The following is a 23,295-nucleotide window of genomic DNA, read 5'->3' on the forward strand; positions in this document are numbered from 1 at the left end:
AAATTTCCAACATCGTGAATACCTGGTATTATTTTTCTGTTCTTTCCAGGTAACATTTTTTTATGACTAGGTAGGAAAATGCACATAGAAAACTCGGATCTAAGAAGGGAAGAGAAGCAAGAAGGGAACAAAAAGGAACACCTGCTTGTGTGCTCCTGGTTACAAACTGGTTCAGTGTTCTAGGCTTCTGAGCGAACATAAAACCCAGTGCTGAGCCTAACCTTTCAGAACCAATAGATTTGTAATGCAATGAAAAYGATTTTGATAAAGTGGAGGAAGTGTTTGAAATCATACAAGACAAATACACATAAGTTCTGTGAAACTATACAAAACAACCAAGTAAGCAGGTAAGAAATTTAAATGGAGTTGTCAAATATATTAACAGAAGAGAAGGGTTCTCTTCCCAAATAAATGGGAGTTAGTTACACTGTTACATTTAGCACTCGTGTGATATTTCAATCAGAGTATTGAATCCATTTTGGGGCAGTACAGAGTAAAGACAACATAGTGGACTGTGAGATAATGAACTTAGTTTAGCCTGTTTACTAGGATTTTTTAACCTATAGTACCAAAATCCTCAAATACACACAAAAATGAAAAATAATCTGACATCTGTTAAGGCAAGTTAATGCTGTATTTTGAGAATTGTCCCCAAGTCACTTTTGAAATGGTCTCAAGTGTACAAACTCAGGCCAGTCCTCATATACAGTCTTGTTCCAAGGTTTAAGAAAGACAGAGGAAGAGATGCAGCCCCATTCTCCTCCTTAGCACAAACTCAAGTATGGAGGTATCAGAGTATAAAAGGATTGGATGCATAATGTTTGAGCTTGCTGTATTGWTATAGACGATTTAGCAATTTAATAACAATAATAGGATCTTTCTTAAAAAAGCCAAAACAAGATTTCAAAAGAGGATGGGATTTTCAAACACATCACCCGGGTCTTCTCCATGCAGTAAATATGTGCTATATAAGGCTATTAGCATAACTGGGACATGATGACATATGACAGAATAACACACAATCACAGAATCATTAAGATTGGAAGAGACTTCTAGAGATCATCTAGTCCCACCTCCCTGCTCAAGCAGGGACACTTAGAGCATAAGGCACAGGGTGGCATCCAGGCAAGTTTGAGGACCTCCAGAGAAAGAGACTCCACAACCTCCCTTGGCAGCCTGTTCCAGGGCTCTGTCACTCTCACAGGAAAGAAGCTCTTCCTCAMAGGGAGATGGAACTGCCTGTGTCATGTACCAGTTTTGTACCCATTACCTCTTTTACTGTCACTGGCCACCACCGAGAAAAGTTTAGCCCCATTCTCCCTATATTCTCCCCTCATTTGCTTATATATAGTGATTTGATCCTCTCTCAATCTTCTCCACACTAAGCAGGTCCAACYCACTCAGTCTTTCCTCATAAGATAGATGCTCCAGTCCCTTAATGATCTTTGTTGCTCTCAGCTGGACCCTCTCTAGAAGCTCCACATCCCTCTCCACAGTGGGGAGACCAGAACTGCGTCCAGTACTCCAGGTGCGACCTGGGCAGGGCACTGCTGACTCATGGTTAACTTGGTGTCAACCAGGACTCCCAAGTCCCTCTCTGTGGAGCTGCTCTCCAGCAGGTCAACCCCTAATCTGTCCTGGTGCCTGGTGCAGGAGGTTATTCCTGCACTTGTCCTTGTTGAACCTCAGGAGGTTCCTCTCTGCCCAACTCTCCAGCCTGTCCAGGTCCCTCTGAATGGCAGCACAGCCCTCTGCAGTGTTGGCCACTCCATCCAGCTTGGTATCGTCCACAAACTTGCTGAGGGTGCACTCTGTGCCCTCGTCCAAGTTATTGATGAGCAAGTTGAACAGCACTGAGCCCAGTACTGACCCCTGGGGGACATCACCAGCCACAGGCTCCAACTAGACACAGCCCCATTTATGATGATGGTGATTTTACATAACCTCCCTCTGAGTTCTGCCATCCAGCCAGCTCTCAGTTCACCTCACTGTCCACTCATCTAACCTACACTTCCTGATCCTCCCCATAAGGATGTTATGGGAGATGGTGTTGAAAGCCTTGCTGAACTCAAGATAGACAACATCCACGGCTCCCCCATCATCCATCCATCCAGTCATTCTATCATATAAGGCTATCAGGTTGGTCAAACAAGACTTCTCCTTGGTGAATGCATGCTGACTRCTCTTCATCACCTTCTTTTCCTTGACATGCCTAAAGATGCTCTCTAGGATGAGTTGCTCCATCACCTTTCCAGGCAGGGAGGTGAGGCTGCCYGGCCTGTAGTTGCCCGGCTCCTCCCTCTTGCCCTTTTTGAAGACTGCAGTGATGTTGGCTCTCTTCCCATCCTCTGACACCTCACTTGCTCTCCATGACTTCTCGAAGATGATGGAGAGTGACTGAGCAATAACCTCAACAGTGCTCTCAGYGCTCTTGGGTGCATCCCACCTGTGTCCATAGATTTATGAGTGTCCAGTTTGCCTAAATAATTTATAACCCAATCTTCCTTGACCAGAAGAAAGTCTTCTCTCCCAGTTTACAACCAGTATACAATCCCCGGGTTGAAAACTCTTTCCTCAAATGTCTCTAAGCTTGAGAGATAGCTAGATTTAAAAAAAAAAAAAAAAAAAAAAAAAAAAGTCAAAGAGGAATTTACCCATCTGGATGAAACAGTCCACTTACACTGAGTAAGACAAGGTCGAGCAGCTTCATTAAAATTCCTATTGGTAGGATGACAACAGATCTCCAGAGCAAGTAAAGCAGGAGGTTGTTTTGTTGATGCATAAAAATTAAAAACAGGTAGATGTTAAAAAGAATGATATGCACACAACACAAGCAGAAGCAATGCATGCAGGAAAAGAAAATGATTCTGAATTACATAAAAGCATCTTTATGAGTACCTGATCTCAGATGTAACAGGGAATTCTGCAAATTGATCTTTCCTCAGCTAACATTCTTCAATCCTATGTTGTGATAGAAAGGTCATGTTAATTCTTTACAAAATTAGTTTCTTTTGGCAAACACTACTGCCTGCTTGTTCATCCCCAAGTACACACAGTATGCTATTTATATAATGTAATTSTGAGTTTTGAATGTCATGCATTTAACTTTTTTGTTTTTGAAAACAGGTTTATCTGGTGTGTATCCTTTGGCAATAGGAGCTCAAGCACAGAAAATGACAGACCCTAACTTAAGCTGTCTAGAATCAAAGGGAGTTTATATCTGATGGTCTTGAACAAAGTCTAGGCTCATACAAGAACAGAAGTTTCCTGTACTTATTTTCAAGAGTCAGTTTCTGCACTAGCTTTTTTTTTTTTTTTTTTTTTTTTTGCAACCAACGAAATCTTCTCTATAGCATTTAAGGAGATACTTCCGTTTACTTCTTCCTCTACCTCTGAATAGGTACAGTGATGATTTTAGTAACTGTTAGAAACATGTAACAGATTATGATTATGAGACAAAAAAACCTCAACCCTCAGTTACATATTGATTGCCTTCCACCTGGAGTTTCCTGCTGAGGTCTTTAATTTTTCAGGAAGTCTTCCTACCAGTTCTRTTTTCTGCACTCAAACAACATTAGCGAGAATAATACCTGAGGAGCGTGTCACTGTTAAAAGGCAAGTGAAGCCATATTTCACTGTAATGGTAAAGATGACCATCATCTTTAGAATAYACACACACACACACATACACRCAGATATATGGTAAGGTGAAAAAAGAAGCAAAACATCTAATGAGCTATTCTTTACGATGAGTAAAATACACTGAAATTTTATCCTACAGCTAAAGGTGAGAGAATGGCACAATCAAATTACAAACAYAGAACTCAAATTTTATTATCCAATTTATTAACTAATTTTTCTAATTTTGAAATTGGAGCTCTCATTACAGCTGTGCAAACTATTGCTACATCCATGGCTTATAGCCAAATTACTACTGACTTCAGATAATGACCTTTTTGTATTTATGGATCAAATAATTTCTTTGGATTGCAGTTCTATGACACAAAGCTACATCACACAATCTATGTGTCTGATCCACTAAAAAAAAATTCATGATTTTCTTGGAAACAAGCCTACAACCTATTTCTCTTAATGGGAAGTAAGCAACAAAACTTCAGATTAGACCAATTAGCTTTACCAAAGCAAATTTGTAAAAAAGTAGAGAGGAGTTTTGTCTCATAGAACTATAACTGTAGCAATTTAATTACAGTCAAAAACAGTGAAATTGAACATAGCAGAATCAATAAATACTGTAGAAAATAACAACCAAATCATTACAATGAAAAAGAATGTGACATCACCAGACTCCTATCTACTTTTTACAAAATTTAATGTGTTTTATTTGGTGCCTACACATTATATAATTGTTTTAATGTGAAAATCTCAAGGTGCTTAGCAACAGTTAACAGACTATCTGAAGCATGCACAAGCATCATGCTGAACATTGCTGAAAAAACAGGTATCTTTTGGATACATAATATTAAATGCAGTTTTTGATGCGCATCCACAGGTCCAACTGCAATAAACAGAAATGATAAATCTCCATATACGAAACTCAAGATTAACTATTTCAAGGTGAGTGGGTACAGAAATCCTAATACAAAAGGTAAGTATCCACTGATCAGCAGTTGCATTCAGCACTACTCGCATTCTTTAGCAGTCAAGAACATTGATCCTTACGGCATTAAATTCCAAGTGGGCAATCCAAGAGTGCATAGATAYTTAGGCTAGGCCCAAGGCTGAAAACAGTTGTAGAGCAGCAAGTTTAAGCAAATTTGTTGCTCAAGTAATAACTCAATAGAATAGCTGCCAGAATTTTCTCTTCCCACAACTTGAGTCACTTGTGTCCTTTGACCACAATGCTACTAAGTATATAACACTACCACTTCAGCATGAAATACACCTACATTTTAGAAAAATCGAATGCAGAATGATGGCAACTTATCATCCTTTTTTTTCATTAACTATCATGCATCTGGTTTTGTGCAAATATTAATAGCATTAAAATACTTTCAAGTATGAAATAATTGCTGTGACGATCTCGATTCCCATTTTCTTCTACTCTACATTACAATGTTTTTGCTATCTTCACTATCATAGTGTGATGGTGAAAAAACTTCTTGAAGTACAACTTCTTTGTACTTCATCTTTCTTTGAAACTCTTTCAAATTCCTTTGAAATTCACATCTCTTTGAATGTGTTAGTTGCTGATTTAAAACAAGRCTCAAGGAAAAGAGTCACTTCTTACAAAAATAAAGTCTCCAAGCCTCTACCCAAACAGCAAGCACTACCAAACTGTACAGGGTTCTAAATTGCCCATTGATTGCCTCCTTTCCTTCTGCCATAGGGAAACTCCTTTGTTCTCTGCTTGACAGAAATCAAGCATTACCTCTGCTGACAGTAAAACAATGGAATTCCTTTTTTTTTTTTTCCCTCCCTGCTATTCTTCCTCCTTCATCCCCGTTTGGTTGAGTCTATGAGGAAATTTTATGGTATTATAATAGTGCAGCTTCCTTTCTCCCAGTGATGCTTTTGGCCCCTTTTAAAATTAAGCRAGGCAGATCAGAGAGACAGTAAAATCTCTGGTGAAAAATAACAAAATAGCAAAATTTCTTTTTCAGACCTGGGAAAGTAGGATTGAARTTAGGAATAAAATAAGAAAACAAACTAGTAACACAAAGGAGAAAGAACAGTATCTCTACTAAAGTCTATACACTTCATACTTGAGAATTTTTGTAAATGCATATATGTTAGTATGTATGATACAACTTCACATAACTGAAGCTCCACCTTGCAATCCCACAATCCTAACATTATTACTCCCATGAAATTAAGCCGTACATAGTAGCTTTTGACATAACGTCAGGTGATAACYGAAGTGAGGCTACTTAACATATATTTTTAAGTAGTCACATTAACAGATGATGAAAATAGTTTGATGGGTAGACAGATCCTGGCTACTAGCTATCTATGTGAATGTGGTTCGACTCACAGATGGACAACTGGCATCAATTTTGCCTAAACTTAATCTACTTGGAATGGCAAGTAAGCTCACTGCCAAGGACAACACTTGTAGATTTTGCAGAAAATTCTTCAAGGGATTAATGGGACAAAAGTTACAATTGGCTGATGGGGCAGGGGAAATACATGATCTTGGATCACTTGTGCAATTTACTCCCTCCTATTTTTCTCCATGTAAATCATAGAATGTATCTAAAATCCAGATGATCTAGATAAGTTGCTTAGGAGGAATGGATATTTCAAGGAGAAATGTGAAAAAGGTAAATGTGAAAGAAGCAAAGTTGTTCAGTGTAGAGCAATTCAGGCAATTGTATCAGGCAATTGAGGTCCCATAAGCTTAGAGTAAGATAGGCTTGTTGGAAAAGAAAGGAATCTGCAGCATATAGATGTGTTGAGGGCTTATAAATCTGTATTAATAGAGAAGAAACCAAGTGTTTGATAACTCAAATAGTTTCTGCATATAGGATGGGTAAGATTCAGGGCATTTTTACAGTATCAAAGTGGATAGCAACTGCTGAGACTTTTACTGCTCAAATTAAAGGGCTTATATTTTTTAATAGTGTATGTTGAATAGACTCGGGGATTTCAARCACTGAGCTAATGAGTTTAATAAAAGGATTTTGTAACAGGAGAACTGTTATGCTACTATGGTAGCAGAAACTCAAATGAAGGAGCTTTATCAGTGACTAGAAACTTGGTTAAAAAAAAAAATTTTAGAGCTACATAATGGATCTTACATACCAATACGATTCAATATGGACACACAGGAAGCTGGACTACAGTCCTTTAAGTATTATGGATTTACTAGAGGGAAGAAAACTTCCCTGAAAATCTCAGTACTCATTGCTTTTAGTCAGGGCATCCACAGTCCTTAACTGTTCCCACCTGGCCAATAAGGAAGTCTTACAGTTTCCTGTTATTGGACCAGCTGCAACAGAGTACCTGGAAAAAATCATAAAAGTCTCTTCCAATGGTAGACACTTCTGGATAAGYTTGAGGAGTAGCATTAGATAAGAATGCAAAATCAGACACTTGAAAACTGCACCTGGAAAGTGAAATAAATATCTTTGGATAGTTTTCTTACAGGATGTATGAAGTTTTCATGCTCCAAATGCTGGAGTCTGTAACAACTTTGGATTATACCAATGGGGATGTCTGTGGTATCACATTCTACCAGAAGAGTTTAAAGCATGTGTAAAGAATATGATTTGCTGGTAGATTAAAAACAATTAGTTCAAAGTCCATTTAGAACATCCCAGGATCTGAATGAGAACAGTTCCTGAGAAGACAGCTGTAAGCTTAAAGAGCTCTAGATTACTGGTGTCACTATAGACATCATTATGTAAAACAAGCATTATGTAAACAAGCATTATGTAAATCACCACCTAGACCTTAAACAAACACAAACAAATCAGGGCCAAGCTGGTATATGTGGGTGTTGCCACTATGCTCACGGACTACTGATGGCTCCACAGTCATAAAAATAGCTATGATAGCAAGAGTGTTCAGAATACAGAAATTACAATTGTTGAGAAGAAAAGAAAAAGGCATGAAAAAATAAAGGATTTGATTCAGATCCTTTCCCACAAAGCTATATTCCTTCTAAAGTGGTGGGAGTGAAATAAGAATGTGGYAACTAACAAAATATTATCTGTGCAAATATACTAAAATATCTGGATAGCCTTCAATCTTGATAAAAGTGATAACCTAAAGTGATACATCAGAAGAAAAGGTAAGTGGGGTAGAAAGTTCAGAGCACTATTTGTCCACATGAACAGCCAGTACACTCACCAAACATCTAAGTTTCAGAAAGACAGATACTGCTTTTAGAAATGGCTATAGGGGATCAGCAGAAGGTGACCAGGCTGAAGTTACACGCCATTCAACAGAATAATAACAAAGTGGGAGTACTGCCAGTTAAGATTAAGGGGAAGAAATGGCGTAGGATGGAGTAGAGATAGTAGAGGAATGAGGAATCTTTATCAGAGAAGTTGCATCAAGCAGAAAAAGCAGGAATCAGTCTGACAAGGATTTGTTATACACACTAAAATTCACAGATTATATAGAAAGAAGCTAAAAATGTGTATGTGCCTAACTGAGTTAAAAAAACAAAMCAAAACAAAACAAAACAAAGCAAACAATGCCTAAACATCCTATTCTTCTTTTGGAAGAACATTCCTATTCTTCTTTTGGAGACATTACCAGGATAAGAACTGTTTTCATGATACTGGCACACAGAGGTCCTGGAAAGGATTCAAATACACCACACCTAAGAATTCTCCACCACTTGGGAGTTTGTTTGGGGCACTTTGGGGCAATTTGACAATGGATTAAGCTTCTACCAGAAAGCAAACTAATTTTATGAGCAGGAAAACAGTTGGTATGCAATTTAAACTCAACTTATTGGCAGCAGATTCAAAGTTTCACATCACACACTGTCCAGAGAGATTTGAAAAAGCTGACAGGATGAACACAACTGTAAAAAATGAATTCTCAGAAGCAAACCAGCTGGAATGAAATACTTTCTTCCTACTGTAAATTGGTTAGAACAATGACCAAAAAAAAATGAGAACAAATCAATTTGATTTAAAGTGCAGCACTAGGTGAAGAAAATTCAAGGTGGCAAAACTAGACATCACCAAGAACATTCAAGTGCTTTTTCCTGGAATGTCTTATAGCCTGCAATATTAGCCATAATTTACACTTCAAATAGAAATGTTAAAAAAAAAGGGATAGTACAGATATGTTAAAGTCTACTGAAAACTTATCAGACACAACCTAAACTACTATGAATTGTACAAGCTTTATGAGATCCTGCCCTTAATTATAGAAATAGTGTGATGGTTCCTCACAGCTGATGCTTGCTAATCCCCAAATCCCCAACTGAATAGCTACTGTGAGTTAGTCTACTAGATCCAGAGGTATTATTTCTCTCTGGAAATGAGAAGCTGTTAAACTATTAATTTTCTTCCTTCTGGAATGTCTGCTGGTTGTACAAGGACTTTCTTTCTCCTTTACATGAATATATTATGGGAACATGAAAAGAATGGATTGAACATGTTTAATTGTCCTACAGTCCAAATTAAGTTTAGTCAAAGTAATACCTACCTAACACGAATAAGCAGAATCATGGTGAGTTTCTACTGTAAATAGTATTACCACAGATGGAAATTATATAAGCATAACACTAAAGGGGCATAGACTGTTACTCAGACTAAGTAGTTATGATTCAGATAAGAATTATATTATGTAAACACCACTAAAATGCTGTTGCATCTCTAAATATTAGATGCTATATTGTTAATATAGTATTATTGCAGTAGCTAATGTTCACAGAGTGATTCTCTTTAACCATTTACCAATTCTGATTCTTTTCCCAAGAACACTGTTTTCCCAAGCAAGCCCTTCAAAAACTGCTGGTTCAGAATTTTAGTCCTAAACAGATGAAATTAACCAACTGTAATATTCTGGTTAATCAAAAATAAGGTCATTTGGAAGATGTAAAGACTGTAAATCTATACACAGAGTGGCAACCGTACAGCTGTACATAAATCAGTTCCATGCCAGATTGGACATGAGGTATAGATAAAAATACAGAATAAAGTCATATAACTAATAGATTTATCTAATAGCATCAGTCCTGAAATAAAGTAAGAAGTTAATCCAGGACAAGCTGAAGACAGAACATCAGTTTCAGCAACAAGGAAGGTGACTAAAGACACAAAGAAAGAAAGAAAGAAGTTCTATTACTCAGCGCAAAAATGAGTCCTTACAGGAACACTATTTACTTCAGCCAGTGTTTGCTCTCTTTACTGTCTGTACTCTAACTTTATCAAGTAGGTTTATTATRGGCTGACATCCATGTACCTGGAGCTAGGCTGCACACAGATTGAGTATTTATTTTAGAGATGGTCTTCAGTGCTGGTTTGGATACCTCTTGCATTAGAGGAGAACTGGTAGGAAAAGCCCATATAKACCCTCAAAGTTTAGATGGCAGTGCCATAAATTCCTGGGTTTATCTGCAGGCATAATGACAGGACAGTTACCAGAAAACTGAAAAYTTTGAGGTTAAGAGTTACAATTTTGAACAACAGAAATTGCTACAAGAACATTTATTACATTCAATAAATGTTATCTTTATAACTCAACTAACGCTAGCAGTGTTTAGTATATACAATTAAATCGMAAGTAAGCATATAAAGCTAAGCCTTAACAGGTATATATTAAAGTTGGTTTTCARTAGGAATTCTTATCTCCTTTTTCATYTTTTGAGGAAAAATTTGTATTATATTCTAGTGAGGTTGTAAAGGTAGAGAGTCTTTCTGTGATAATACTGGCATTTCTAAGACCAGAACCAGATTTTTTTTCAAGGGAGTTCATTTAAAGTTTTCAGCGCTGGCCCAGAGTTCCTCATGGTTACCACTTTCACTTACGTAACACTTTTATGCATGTATTCTACTGACAAGCAACTGAAAAACTGAAAAAAAAAATGCAGTTAAAAATCTCAGGAGGATACTAAAACACACAGCCCACAGCTTTTTTGAATACTTGAGATTTTTATAGCTCTTAATATGTTCTAAGCACAGCTCCACCACTTTTACTCTGTTACATTCRGCTTTGCATGCGAGCCTCTTCTTTGCAGCCTCTCTTTCTGTTGTTTGTCATTAACTGGAAGACCAATTGCATTTCCACATCAGGTAAGGCAGCCCTGAGCTCAAAGAACAGTTTTGCTTGAGAGAGAAATAGAGAACATTATTTATGATCTGTTTCATGGACAGCTTTACATGAGAATTAGCATGGGTGAAGCATTAGTAGCTCTCATTAAAAAATGGCACAACCACAACTCTGTGACTGAAAGTAAGCATRATTTCCCCCTTTAATTTAAAGTAAATTTAACAATCACAGAATCACAGAATGTTCAAGGTTGGAAGGGACTTCTAGAGATGATCTAGTCCAACCTTCCTGCTCACGCAGGCACACCTGGAGCATGTGGCACAGGGTGGCATCCAGGTGGGTTTTGAAGACCTCCAGAGGAGACCACAACCTCCCTGGGCAGCCTGTTCCAGGGCTCTGTCACCCTCRCAGGAAAGAAGTTCCTCCTCGCATAGAGATGGAACTTCCTGTGTTTCAACTTACACCCARTGCCCCTTGTCCTGTCACTGGCCACCAATGAGAAGAGCTTGGCCCCTTCCCCGCTACACTCTCCCTTCATGAGGTTACACATGTTRATCAGATCTCCTCTCAGCCTTCTGTTCTTCAAGCCTCTCCTCATACGAGAGATGTTCCAGTCCCTTAATCATCTTAATCACAATCATGGATTTGGACTGTAAACCCAGTACCTGGCCTATTACCAGACAGCACTATAAAATGGATGGGGACTACTACAACATGTTACACTCCCATATACTTAAAAATAGGCTTTAAAAATTGAGTTGCACGTTGTTCTTATGTCTGCTGATGCCGCATTATAGACCAGAGCACTGACCATGCACTCCTCCATCCTGCCCACCGACCCCTTCTCCAAGCCGCGGGGCGTCCCGTAGCTATAACTGCCGCACATAGGCAGCCCGCAAGCCGTGCGTTAGTGACCGTTAGTGACCGTTAGTGACCGTTAGTGACCGTTGCGGCCGCAGGCGCGTGCGCATGCGCGGGCGGTCACGTGCTCCGGCGGCAGCGTGCTGAGGCGGGGGACGAGGCGCGCTGCGCGCCGCCATGGCCGCCGCGGGCTGGGGAGGGCGCGTCGTGGCCGGCGGCGACGAGAGCAGCGGCAGCGACGAGGACTGCTGGGACATCGGCGTCGTGCGGCGGGAGCCGCAGGTGAGCGGGGCCGCCGCCCTCGGGCCCCGCGGAACGGGCCGCGCCGGCGGCCTCGCGGCGCGGGGGAGAGGGGCGCAGCGGGGGCGGTTGTTCGGGCGCGTTGGTGGCGGCGCTGCCTCCCCTGGGCACCGACAACAACAGAAACCACAATAACAACAAAATCGGCGTGTTTTGTTTGCTTCCTTGGAAATAAAAATAAGTAAATTTTCACACATCTTAATCTTATTATCTCTCTTATAATGAAAGACCCCCATAACTCTTTTGATATGAGAATAAATTTGAGAGACTTATTTGCCTTTTTTTTTTTTAAGGTATTAAATGATTAGGTTTCATATTAATCTGCACTTATGTCATTTTTAGTATATGTGGGGAAAGATGRCATGAGAAGGAATGAGATTGTGCAAGGCATTTTAGCTGTTAAGTTGTCCTATGGATAAGACTTGAAACTTGAAATAAATTGAAAACATGCAGGGTTCTGCCAAAGTTTATAGTTTTTTATTTTAAGTGATTTTTAAATTGAGGTTCATCTCTCAGAAACATACATTGTGCAGAAGCTGGAGGGTAAAGAGAGTAGAAGATAAGGGTAAATCAGCCTGGCTACTTCTAGCCTTTAGTTTTCTGCACGTTTAGACTTTATGAAGATCTATACAGAAATGTAAAGAAAGATAGACTTCTGCATGCTGGGTAAAATTGCATTATTGTGAGTTTTCACATCAGGACTTAAAACACTTACAAAGAAGTACAACATTCCTTCGTTCCTTCCCCTCCTCAGTCTGCAGAGGCAACTCTTGGCTTAATGTCTGTAACTACTGGGTATAGTTTTGGTCATGCCAGCRGGAATCTCTAGCCACTAGTACTAGCCTCCTGTAATCTCCTCTCACAATTGATTCATGCCGGCTTAAACCAGATAGTTTTCTTATTGAGATGTATTGCTGCGCAGATCATAGCTTTTGTTTTGAATCATGCAGGCTATATTATTTTTAGTGCCTTGCACTGCATGTGAAGTGCACAAAATAATTACAGAAACATGATGCAACGTTCTTCGAGTGCCAGAAGAAGAAAAGGAGCCTTAATTGAAATTGATTAGCATTAGGATAAAGTGAGAGCACTGTAGAAGAATAGCAGGTTCATTGAAAAAAATATATTACATTTTCCAAGAATAGAATCTTTCAAAAACTTGAATCTTAAGCTTATTTGTGACAGTAGGATGTAAACAGATGTACAGAGATGGAACCTTACCTTYCTTATGTTTTTTTCCTTCTTTGCTCTGTTTTCATGGAGGGTCATAGTACTTCTATATAAAAATCAGGATGTGCTTTTTATCTTGAAACGTTTACCTGATATTGACTTAATTTTGTTTTGCTTATCTAGCAATTGGATGAAATGTTGCAAGTAGACAAGAATGATGCATTAAAGAAAGCTCTGACTTGTGGTAATGTGTCATTGATTGAAGACCTCCTAAACTCAGGTGAGGAAAGTAAATTTTGAAGCTGAATAATTTTAATAGATATTAGCAAGACTTCCCATGCTTAAAATTTTCTCACTTCAAAATGTCTCAGGTGCATGTTGGACTATGTTCATATTTCTAAYACAGCATATAGTCTTTTATTTTAAAGGTGAAGATATTTCTTTTTTCAGTCACTCAGCATACAATATTCCCGTAAATTTTACCCAAGTGAGAAGTCCTGAATATTGACAAAGTGATGATGTGTCAACTATGCAACMAGCAACTGTTTTCAGATGCTTCTTGGATCTGGACATCTGCTATTACAAACACTAAGTTTGAAGTGGCTCATTTGAGAATGAGAATTCACTGGATCTTTTCCAGTGAATTAAATGTCAAAAACTGTATTTTGGAGATTCATTTGTTTGTTTTTTTTAATGCTCTTGCAGTTTGGAAGCTCCATGTTGTTTTCCTCGCTCACCAGCATTATTGTGTTTCTGGTATACTCAGTGTGGGATACTGCTGTCTTGGCAACGTGGCTGGACATTGTGATTCCAAAAGGTCTAAAAATGTTTGTATGGCATTTGTGACTGTTACAAATCATGACTGAAAACTACCTCATTTCAACACTAAAAGCCATTCTCCCTGTTTTTTGTTGTTGTTGTTGTTGTTGCTCATTATTTCTCTGTAATGTGTTTCTATTATTCAGTGGTAGGAAGATTGGATCACTTATTGAAGCATCCAGAGCAATCAGAACTGCATAGCTGAATGAATAAGCTGCCTAGCGATAATTGTCAGGAAGTTCTGCTTCAGCAAGCAAGCAGAATACAGCAGCAMAGAGCTTGATCTTTGAGAAATTTTGTCTTATGGTTGGAAGAATGCAGATTCTTAGAAAGGCTTTCCTGAGTTTTAAAACAGCCCTGTTACTTGCCCTTTAAAAGAAGACGTTTTTTTTTTCACCTCAGTGTGGAATGATTTTTTTTGTTTATTTGTTTTTGCTTAATCAAAACTGCTATCCGGGCTGAAACTCTATTTTTTGAAATCTAGTAATGAGTTGAAATGCATCTTATCCTTTGCTCTRACAATATCTGTTCTTGTAAGTAGAGTTTTTAGTCATACCTGGACATCAAGTTGCTTAACTGCTTCACATTACCACCTTCCTTTCTTAATTCTTTGTAACTCACACAAGCATTAATTAGAACACTGAATGTTTCCATGTTGGTATGGTTGCTCTTYTTAAGTTTTCTGTGGTGCTTAGCTGCTTGCATAAAGAACTGTGACTCCTAGGGATTGATTCTGAAATTTCTTTCCTAGTACTCCAGGCATTTTTAAAAACAGTTAAAAGATGTTTAAGAAGATAGTATAACCAAGACTTTTATCCCCTTAGGAGTAAACACAAGCATAAGCACAAACTGGTGACTGTGGTAACTATGTGTGTTAAAGAAAAGCTTATAAAATCTGTGTTTATTTTGATATAACTTTATGAATTCAATATCTTGACTTTTGACAGGTATAAACATAGAATCCAGCTTTCAGTTTGGGTGGACTCCCCTAATGTATGCAGCCAGTGTGGCTGATGATGCCGTAGTGCGTCTCCTGCTAGACAGAGGAGCTAATGCAAGCTTTGAAATAGGTAAGGCAGCAATGGGTCAATAACTGTGAGTAACAGACCTTGTCCTATCCTTATTCTCTGTTTACATATATAAGAAAAAAGCATGGTGGAACTGGAACCTAGCTAGAGTTCACATCCAAAGTTGCAAAGTGTACTCAAGATGCATTAAAAGTGAAGTAATAGCAAGTACTGCCTTGCCATTAGAAACTCAGCAGGAGGGACTCTCTGTGATGATGTGTACATACCACGTTTGACTCTGTTAGTGAGTTTATTAAAGCAAAAAAAAAAAAAAAAGTCTTATGTTCTTGGAACTGATGGATTTAGTTATGTTTTATTTTGATCACAATAAAGTAGTAACATCAAGAATTAAAGGTAAAGTTGCAGAGTTAGCATCGTCTTAGTTTGTTCCTGTTGAGAAGTATGTGCATGCATGAACCAGCCAGAATCTCAAAGCAGGATCAATAGCTACCTCTTGTCAAATACTTCAATATATGATAAAGACATGGCCTCATTCCAGAAGACTTCAAAATCCAATCTAATCTAGTCTAATGGCAGTCTTCTAATAGCTCAATGGCCACATCTTTCAGCTGGTTTTATTGCAGTTTGCTGCTCTCCATCCCCTTAACGTTTGTCTTTCAAATAGAGTTGACCTGCTCCTGTGACTGCTCATTTCAGCACAGAGTAATACAGATGTGTTGTCTTGGGGCCGGCGGGGGGTTGTTCTGACTACAGCAGCTCGAAGAGCAGATCTRAAAGATGGTAAAAACCTAAATTCTCCTTTGGTTGTAGTTGAAAGAAATAATATGCCTACAGAAATAGTTGTCCAGTTCATGATAAAGTAATGTGGACTTTTTAATTGTTAGAGAATTGCTGAAAAGGGGTCACTTTTGTGCAAAGTGAAAAAGTGTAGYGGGCCTTCCAAGCTAATACATTTCATGGCTTTCTCTGTCAAGTCTGCCAATAAGCTGATAATGTGGCTCACTAATAACATTTTTCTGCTTAAACTGTGGTTATTTTTCTTGAGTTCTGTTGGAAGATTTGTCCAAATCCAAGAAAAGACTTCATAATGTAAAAGAAACAAATCTGRCAATTAGTATTAAGTTCATAAAAAGATCTTATTCTCTCTGGTAACTAGCTGATACTTTTAGTACTAGTAGAAGTAGTAAACTGAAGTGCAGGTGGTACTAGGGTACTTCTTGAAGTTCCTAGGAACTGATAAGAGTTACAAGAAAGAGTAGATTACCTGTCCCTAAAGCAACCATGTCTTTTCGTTGCTACCCATGTAACCTATTTCAGAGTGGCTCCTGTGGCTTCCTGCAATTCATATGTGCTTAGCATATGCCTTGTGGAACAGACTTCTCTGGGCAGCACTCTCTGCTGAGCAATTAGCCAGCATGCAGGCTATTTTTTCAAAGTGTAGCCATCAGTGTTTGTATGAAGTGGAAATTTGCTAGGAGCAGATTTCTCTCGCTCTCTCTCTTAGGGCGTGTGTGTGTATGTGTGTGTGTGTGTGTTACACAGAACTCAAGTTTCCCACTCTTTATCACCATCTGAAGTACCGAATACAAATACAACTACAATTTCCTCCTAGATACCATTCCCAGACTAGTAGAGCTTATCACTGACTTTCTGTTTGAATTCCTTCTGCCAGCTTTCAATCCATGTTATTATTGATAACCATGTTAAACATTTTGAGTAAGAATCTGTCAGTCAGTGAATCAAAGAGTTTACTGAAATGTTAATTGCTTACTGTTCAAGAGTTAAAGTGATTCTGTGAACTCATTTAATATATTGGGTAGAACTTCTGCATGTAGTTGAAAATTACAAAATAGTTTATAAAATGAAAGTGAACTTAAACACAGAAGTCAGGTTTTAGATGTTTGTTCAGGGATAAAAGTGGTGAAATTCAAATGTTGCGATAAAGTACCTCATTCCAAGTTTAAAAATGTTAAAAGCCCGACCTCAGTTGAGGAAATAAAAGTGCTAGCGCATACACAGTCTTAATTTCTACCAGAAAGTTAGAAAATATTTTGTAATGCTTCATGGTATGCTCTAAGATGCGTACAGTTAAAACTGTTTGTTAAAACAAATGTGAAAGGCATGTTTGAACTTGTATGCAGGTTTGTGCAACAAGCAAAATGGGCAGTTATTCAAATGGCAGGTTTCTAATGGACACTAGAGACAAATAGCTCAAAGGTCCTTGAGTTGCAGTGTTTCCCACATCTCTTTTGGAGARCAGTGGGAAAGGAGATGCCCCCCTGCTTGGTGGATGAGCTAACAGCTGCAGCACGTGGTCTGTTTCATAGCCAAAGGTAGAAGGTAGCACTTAGCTGCCTTCAGAGCTGGAGCAAATACACTGCTTTCTCTTCATGAGTCTCTTAAGTGCTGTAGCTGTGGAAAAGACCATCTATAAAAACATTATTTTAATCTTCCTCCTACCACTAGTGCACAATAGTAATCTAGTCTAGTTTGGAAAAGTAATTTCTTCACTTARAGCCTTTTAGTAAAACCTTATTACTTGAAGGCAGTTACAATGGACACTTCATCTTCTCTAAAACCAACAGTGCTAGTGAGTGCTAAATATATTCTATGCCCTTTTTTTTTTTTCTGTGTCCATTGTAGTTAACTTCATCTAAGCTTGTTTCTTTCCTTGACTTTTCCTTTTTTTAAGGAGACATGGGATAGAGAATGAATCTATTTGTATGGGCACAGATTTGAGAAAAAAGCRCCTAAAGTTAAGCTTCTGCTTTTATTTTGGCAGCTAAGAAGCATCCTCATCTTTGATAGGGATAGATGCTCTGCCGTTTTTGTTTCCTTTTCCTTCTCAGATTCCTTTATCTGGCTTGACAATTCTACCATTTCCTAAGAGTCTTAGTGTATCAGAACCCACTTAGTTGAACTATAACAAGACCAAAGTCTTTTAAAACAMATTATGGGTTAGCATGTTTTTTATATATGTAATTCTTGTAATTTTCAAAACAGATAAATACACTGTGCTGATGGCAGCATGTACTGCACATGCTTCAGAAGAAAAGATTTTGAAAACAGTAGAACTACTGCTGTCAAGGAATGCTGATCCGAACCTTCCTTGCAGGTAAAATCTGCTAATATAGTCAAAATGCTAATATTAATGCAAAGAGCCATCTAGCCACAAATGTTGCCACAGATGTGTGCTCAGTAGTTTTTTTTAACCTCGCTGCTGTCTGTATATGGAAAGAGAGGTGTGTGGTTTTTTTCTCCTAGTACAGTTTTTTGTTTAAGTAGTAAAATGTGATGAGTTTTAACAAATTACAGTATGTTACCCATCTGAACAAGATACAAATTGAAGGGAAAATTAAATCTTAATCTTAAATTAGTAGGTTTCTTTGTCCATAGTATAAGTTCAAAAAAATACATTCTTTGCCCTTCCTAAATATTTTTTTTACTTTCTGTATAACTGTGTGGCAAGAGAATTTTTAATGTACATTYACTCTCTTTTTGAGCATTTTATGGGTTCCTAGGTGTATTCTGCTGAGAGATTGCCCTATGAAAAAGTAAATTCCTATGTTAATAAAATACATTTCTTTCAGCACAAGCATGGTTTAATCTCCTTTTAAAAAGCAAACAGCTTGTTTCTTGAGCTACCACTTCATGCCTCAGCAATCTGAGGTAGTACGTTGCGAGCTATCTGTAGCTGCATAGTCTAATGCGGTGTTTCATTTTACATTATAACATGGGTTGACCCGGATAAACTTTCTGCTCTTTTACCTGTTCACTGCAAGCTAAACTTTTACATGAGATATTTAGATTGTGCATATCTTGCTCCCTTTTTTTCTTTTTTTTCTCCTTATTACAGTTCAGATGTTTTGTTTGGGCCCTGAATGTCATTGCAAGCATAGCACTGATAGGCAGAGGAAACGTAATTATACTGAAGTGTCATTGATGTGTGATACAAAAAAAAAAAAAAAAAAAAAAAAACCACCACCGCCACCAAAAAATGCTGTTCATGAAAGAAGCGAAGCTTCAAACTCTAAAATAATTACATATTGTTGCCCTCAGATTATTGGGGTGTTGCTTTAAACAATCTGCATGAAAAAAGTGGGATAAGTCTCTGCATCATGAARCTTTGTCCTTAGTGCTTTAAAATGTAAGCCAGAGTTGCTAGTTTACACTTTAAAGGCCTTTTGCTAAGCTTTGGAAGAAAAACTTGGATTCTGACACAAGAGATAGGAATTTTAAGGGCAAAACTGTATTTATAAACTCAGTGTGTGTTATGCATAGTTGATTTTATATACAAATATTTATATGTTATCTTTTTCTTTGCACCCTAGAACCTTGTGCTGATGTATGCGCTATTTTAGTGTACATCCGATATTGTGTTCATGCTTTTTCTCTTTTGGAAGAGCAATCTTATTGAAACAAAAGGATAACAATATGACCATCTAAGTTTGCACCAAACGAGCAGAGGTTAGGTAGCACGGCCTGGATTTTTGAAGTCTTTGTGTTCCCTTTTTTCCTGTATGATGCCTAACTTCTGTGCTTACTGCATCATCRTGAGAGCTGCTTATTCCAAAACAGTGGGAAGGAACTCGTTAAACCTGCTCCTGTGGGCATGAGGAATCAGTACAGACCTGAGTGATGCTCCAGGCCCACCTTGCCCATGTTGTTACTGTTTTGAATTTCCATATTATCCAGAAGAGGACATGAGTTGAGATTGAGAGATGCCTTCCTGTGTGATCAGCTTAAGAAATGTATTTGTGTGAATGCAAAGCTGAGTTCTTACCTTAGTGTAGTACAGGAAGGCTGGTATTTATTTTTTCTCTGTTGAGCTGGCAGGACCACTCGCGTGGACTCTTGGCTTCCCTTGTTTTAGAGGTGATGCACGGAAATTACTTTTTTCGATTTTTTTTTTTCTCTACTCCCCCTCCATTTAGTGTGCGTGAAGTGCTTGATGTATTAGTGAGAAATTTCAAACTGATTTTTGAATTGCAATCAAAGATAGGTAGTRTATTTGGAAATACTGAGGAGAAGGGATTAACGAGTAATTTTTCTTCTGGTATTTTACTGAATCAAAATCAGGAACTAAATACTCATGGCTCTAAAGAAAATTCTATCTAATGAGAATGCAGTATATCAAAGCATAAGCTCCAGTTGAGGTGGTTTGAAAGATAAGAAACAAGGTAATCATTAGGTAATATAGGAAGGTGTTGTAAGGTGCTCTGTGAAGTCTTTGTGGAGCTGTTGTACCACCTGTGCTTTATTTAAGTGGATACTCTCTTGAGAAAYGTCCCTCTTCCATCATTCACTTCCATCCTCTTCTGAAATGTAATGGTATACTGCATCCTTTTGTAAGTATAGAGAAAAGTAAAGCAGACTTTCCTTAAAATGCTTCTTAACCTGCAGTGCTTCCCAGAAAATACAGTGGTTTAATAATGTTAAGCTGTTGTTTTATTAGAAGATGAAGGAAAAGGACTGACCAATTGATAACTAAATTACAAAACTGCTGCTGGGGCTGCATCTAATATTTAGTATACTTGGATTTTGATGATAACATCCTCCAAGTTCTTGTTTACGTGGAGTATATAAAAGAAACACAAAGGTAATATGGATGAGGATAATATTTGGAATTGGTGACTCATGACAGTACTCTGTTAGAAGGTACAAATAGGTGAAAAAATGAGTTCTTGCTCCTGTATTTTGAAGTAAGCTCTTTGTCTCTTGTTCTGTGTGGGCTGTGGAATGGATTTTGTTTCTATTTGTGTGGATCTTTTTCTTCACTCTTGATTTCTAACAAAATCAGGTCCTGTTCAGTGACGTCCCCTTAATTTCTGCTGTGAAGCAGGTTATGAAATTTTTGTGTATGTGAAGAAAAGTGTTTTGAAATTGAGATTGAAACATGCTATCATATATGTGAATGCATGCACATTAAAATAATCACTATTCAAGTATGGTATTTATTTGCCTGCACTTGTGCTTACGTTCAGAATAATTTTGAGGAGGATCAAAAATGCTTCCACAGTGAAAAGGTTAGTCTACTTTGTCCTTTGGAGAAGATGATAATGGAAGGGGGAATGTTCATCTTAACATTGCCCAGTTCAAAAGGCAGGTCTCTCTTTCAGGTTGCATACTTGGAATAAAGCAATTGTGTAACGCTTCAATTTTAGCAAGATATTTATTGCTGCTGATAAGATAGTAAGTCTGCACTGCCGCATAATAGTTTCAAAGACCTTGACGTTATCATTGTGTGATGGCTAACTTTTGCCAAATGACAAATAGTACATTTCAGTAAAGGTAAGTAGCCTGGGAAAAGTTACTGCGCTGCAGTGCATTTTATGGCAAGAAAATCAGTGCATTTAAATAAAGATCTTTGATCTGCCTCAGAAAAAAACACAAGGTACCTTGTGACATTTCACATACGTCATTAATTTGAGATTGTTATTCTAGCACTATGAACTCTTAACAGAAAGACGTACTTCAGTATGTTGCTCACCTATCAGTACTGAGAGACTAAATGAAAGAATTTAGGACATGTTAAAGCATATTTTTCCAAGCACCAGGTGCAGATAAGCAGCGTCCACCAGTCTCTTGCCTYGCCATATCAGAGTTGAGAAAAAATCACAATGTGGGACCAAAGGGAGAGACCTAACGAAAAGTCATACAAATGAGTTTGAAAGGATACCTTTTAAATACAAGTGTTGGCAGTTATTCATCAGCTAATTTTGTCAGGAGAAAGAGTCYGGAATTGGATAAATGATGAGATTTTTCCCAGCTAGTATTGACTGTGCAATGGGATGAACAGACTTGGTTCTGTTAACCATAGATTCTGGGCAGAGGCAGAAAATACTGTCAGGCAGTGACAACATCAGATGCTCTTTTTGTCAGAAGTGTCCTGACAGGAGCAGTGTCCTCTGATGCCTCAGAATGTCACCTGAGCAGCTGTTGTGTCAACCAAAAACAGAACTGGGTTTGTAGTTCATTACCATTACATCAGCAACATTTGCTCCCAAATACACTAAAATTATTATTTGTACTTCTAGGTTACTCTTTTTAGGCCTTATTCACATAGTACTTCTGGGKGTGTGTGTGTGTATGTGCGGGGATGTTGATATAGCATTGCTGTTTCATCAGATAAGTGGAGTAGATTTCCCATGCAGGTTCTGAATTTCTCAGTTGGACCCTTTACTTTGAAAGCAAAGTTGAAAACATGCAGAGAGGTTTCTAATCTTGTGGTAACTCATTTATTACTCTAGGTCAGAATGTACCTGTCCGCTTTATCCCTAGCTAGCTCAATTGCTAGTAAAAATGTGCTGGAGTGACGCAATAGGAGGGCAGAGAAGAATAAAGGGAAATGTCATAGTGTGGAGTTTTGTCATGCCCTTTTTTTTTGTGGTGTGTATGTGTGGTGGTYTTTTTTGTTTGKTTGGTTTTTTTTACTTCTTGATTGGTCTTCTGGAGGTAACTTTGTGTCTASCTTGAAAACATGGCAATCTGACATGAAGCTTGAAAYTAGAGATCCTGAAACTAAATGTGCATCATTTACCAGCCCCCTCCTATTAGAGCTGTAGGTTACATTCTCTTGTCACGTTCTGCTTCAAGAACTTGTCTGCTTTAAGAACTTGYCAAGACTGTCCTACCTTGCTCCAGTAGGTTATGTGTAAGGAAAGTGTCACAGTACGCCAAGCAGCCTGCAGTTTGCTGAAGTTTGTTCTTCCAGTTTTACTTGTTGTATAGGGTTTCCTATCTTCTCCCTTAAAATCCCAGTAAGYAGGAAAGGAATAAATAACTTTGCTTGCTGGGGACGTACCCTGCTTGGAATTGAGAAAAGAAACARAAATAGTAAACAGTGCTAAAGCGACGAAACTGCTTTCAAGAGCTTCTGAAGATGCTTCCTGGTTGTTTAAAGCAGGATTCTGCTTTCAGATTAAAATATTAGAGTGCCTCATGCYGTAATTTCCTCACTTTGGTATCTCAAGAGGAAAAGATGAAGGAAAAGCTCTACTCTACTTGTATTTTTTGTGATATTAGTGATATACTGGTCTCATTAATAAATATCCATCTAGTAATGAAACTTTAATTTTTAAGATCACCAGACTGAAATACTGAATTTTCCTTAGAAATCTCCTCAATGGGAGAAGACCTGTGTCTAGAAGAAAGACATCTTGTGTTTGCCTTTGCTCCCCTTCTTCCCCCATTCCAGTATCTTGTAGGAAGATGAATTTATTTATTGGCAGAAGAGAATAACCGAAGAATATGTATTTATCAGGTGTGGTGAATTCTGCACCATGAATGAAACTTGGTAATACAGACAGGTATTCAGAACACCTTATAGTAAGAAAACTTGTTGCTGCATTACCTGTTTTTGTCACGGTCAATGGTTATCCAAGCTGGAGTGCTCCAATCATACAACTTTGCTACTTCTTGT

General features: G+C 38.1%; 1 protein-coding gene across 1 annotated transcript in view; it reads left to right on the forward strand.

The window, feature by feature from the left end:
* Positions 1–11,733: 11,733 nt before the first annotated feature.
* The window catches only part of ASZ1 (ankyrin repeat, SAM and basic leucine zipper domain containing 1), a 31,307-nt gene continuing 19,745 nt past the window's right edge, over positions 11,734–23,295 (forward strand). Inside the window, exons 1-4 of the mRNA XM_026033215.1 lie at positions 11,734–11,838; positions 13,210–13,306; positions 14,793–14,915; positions 17,877–17,988. Of these exons, the coding sequence (XP_025889000.1) occupies positions 11,734–11,838; positions 13,210–13,306; positions 14,793–14,915; positions 17,877–17,988 (437 nt within the window). The remainder of the gene's footprint in view (positions 11,839–13,209; positions 13,307–14,792; positions 14,916–17,876; positions 17,989–23,295) is intronic.

This window comes from Nothoprocta perdicaria, unplaced genomic scaffold, assembly GCF_003342845.1.
Source record: "Nothoprocta perdicaria isolate Ctin4 unplaced genomic scaffold, notPer1 scaffold_125, whole genome shotgun sequence".
NCBI lineage: Eukaryota > Metazoa > Chordata > Aves > Tinamiformes > Tinamidae > Nothoprocta > Nothoprocta perdicaria.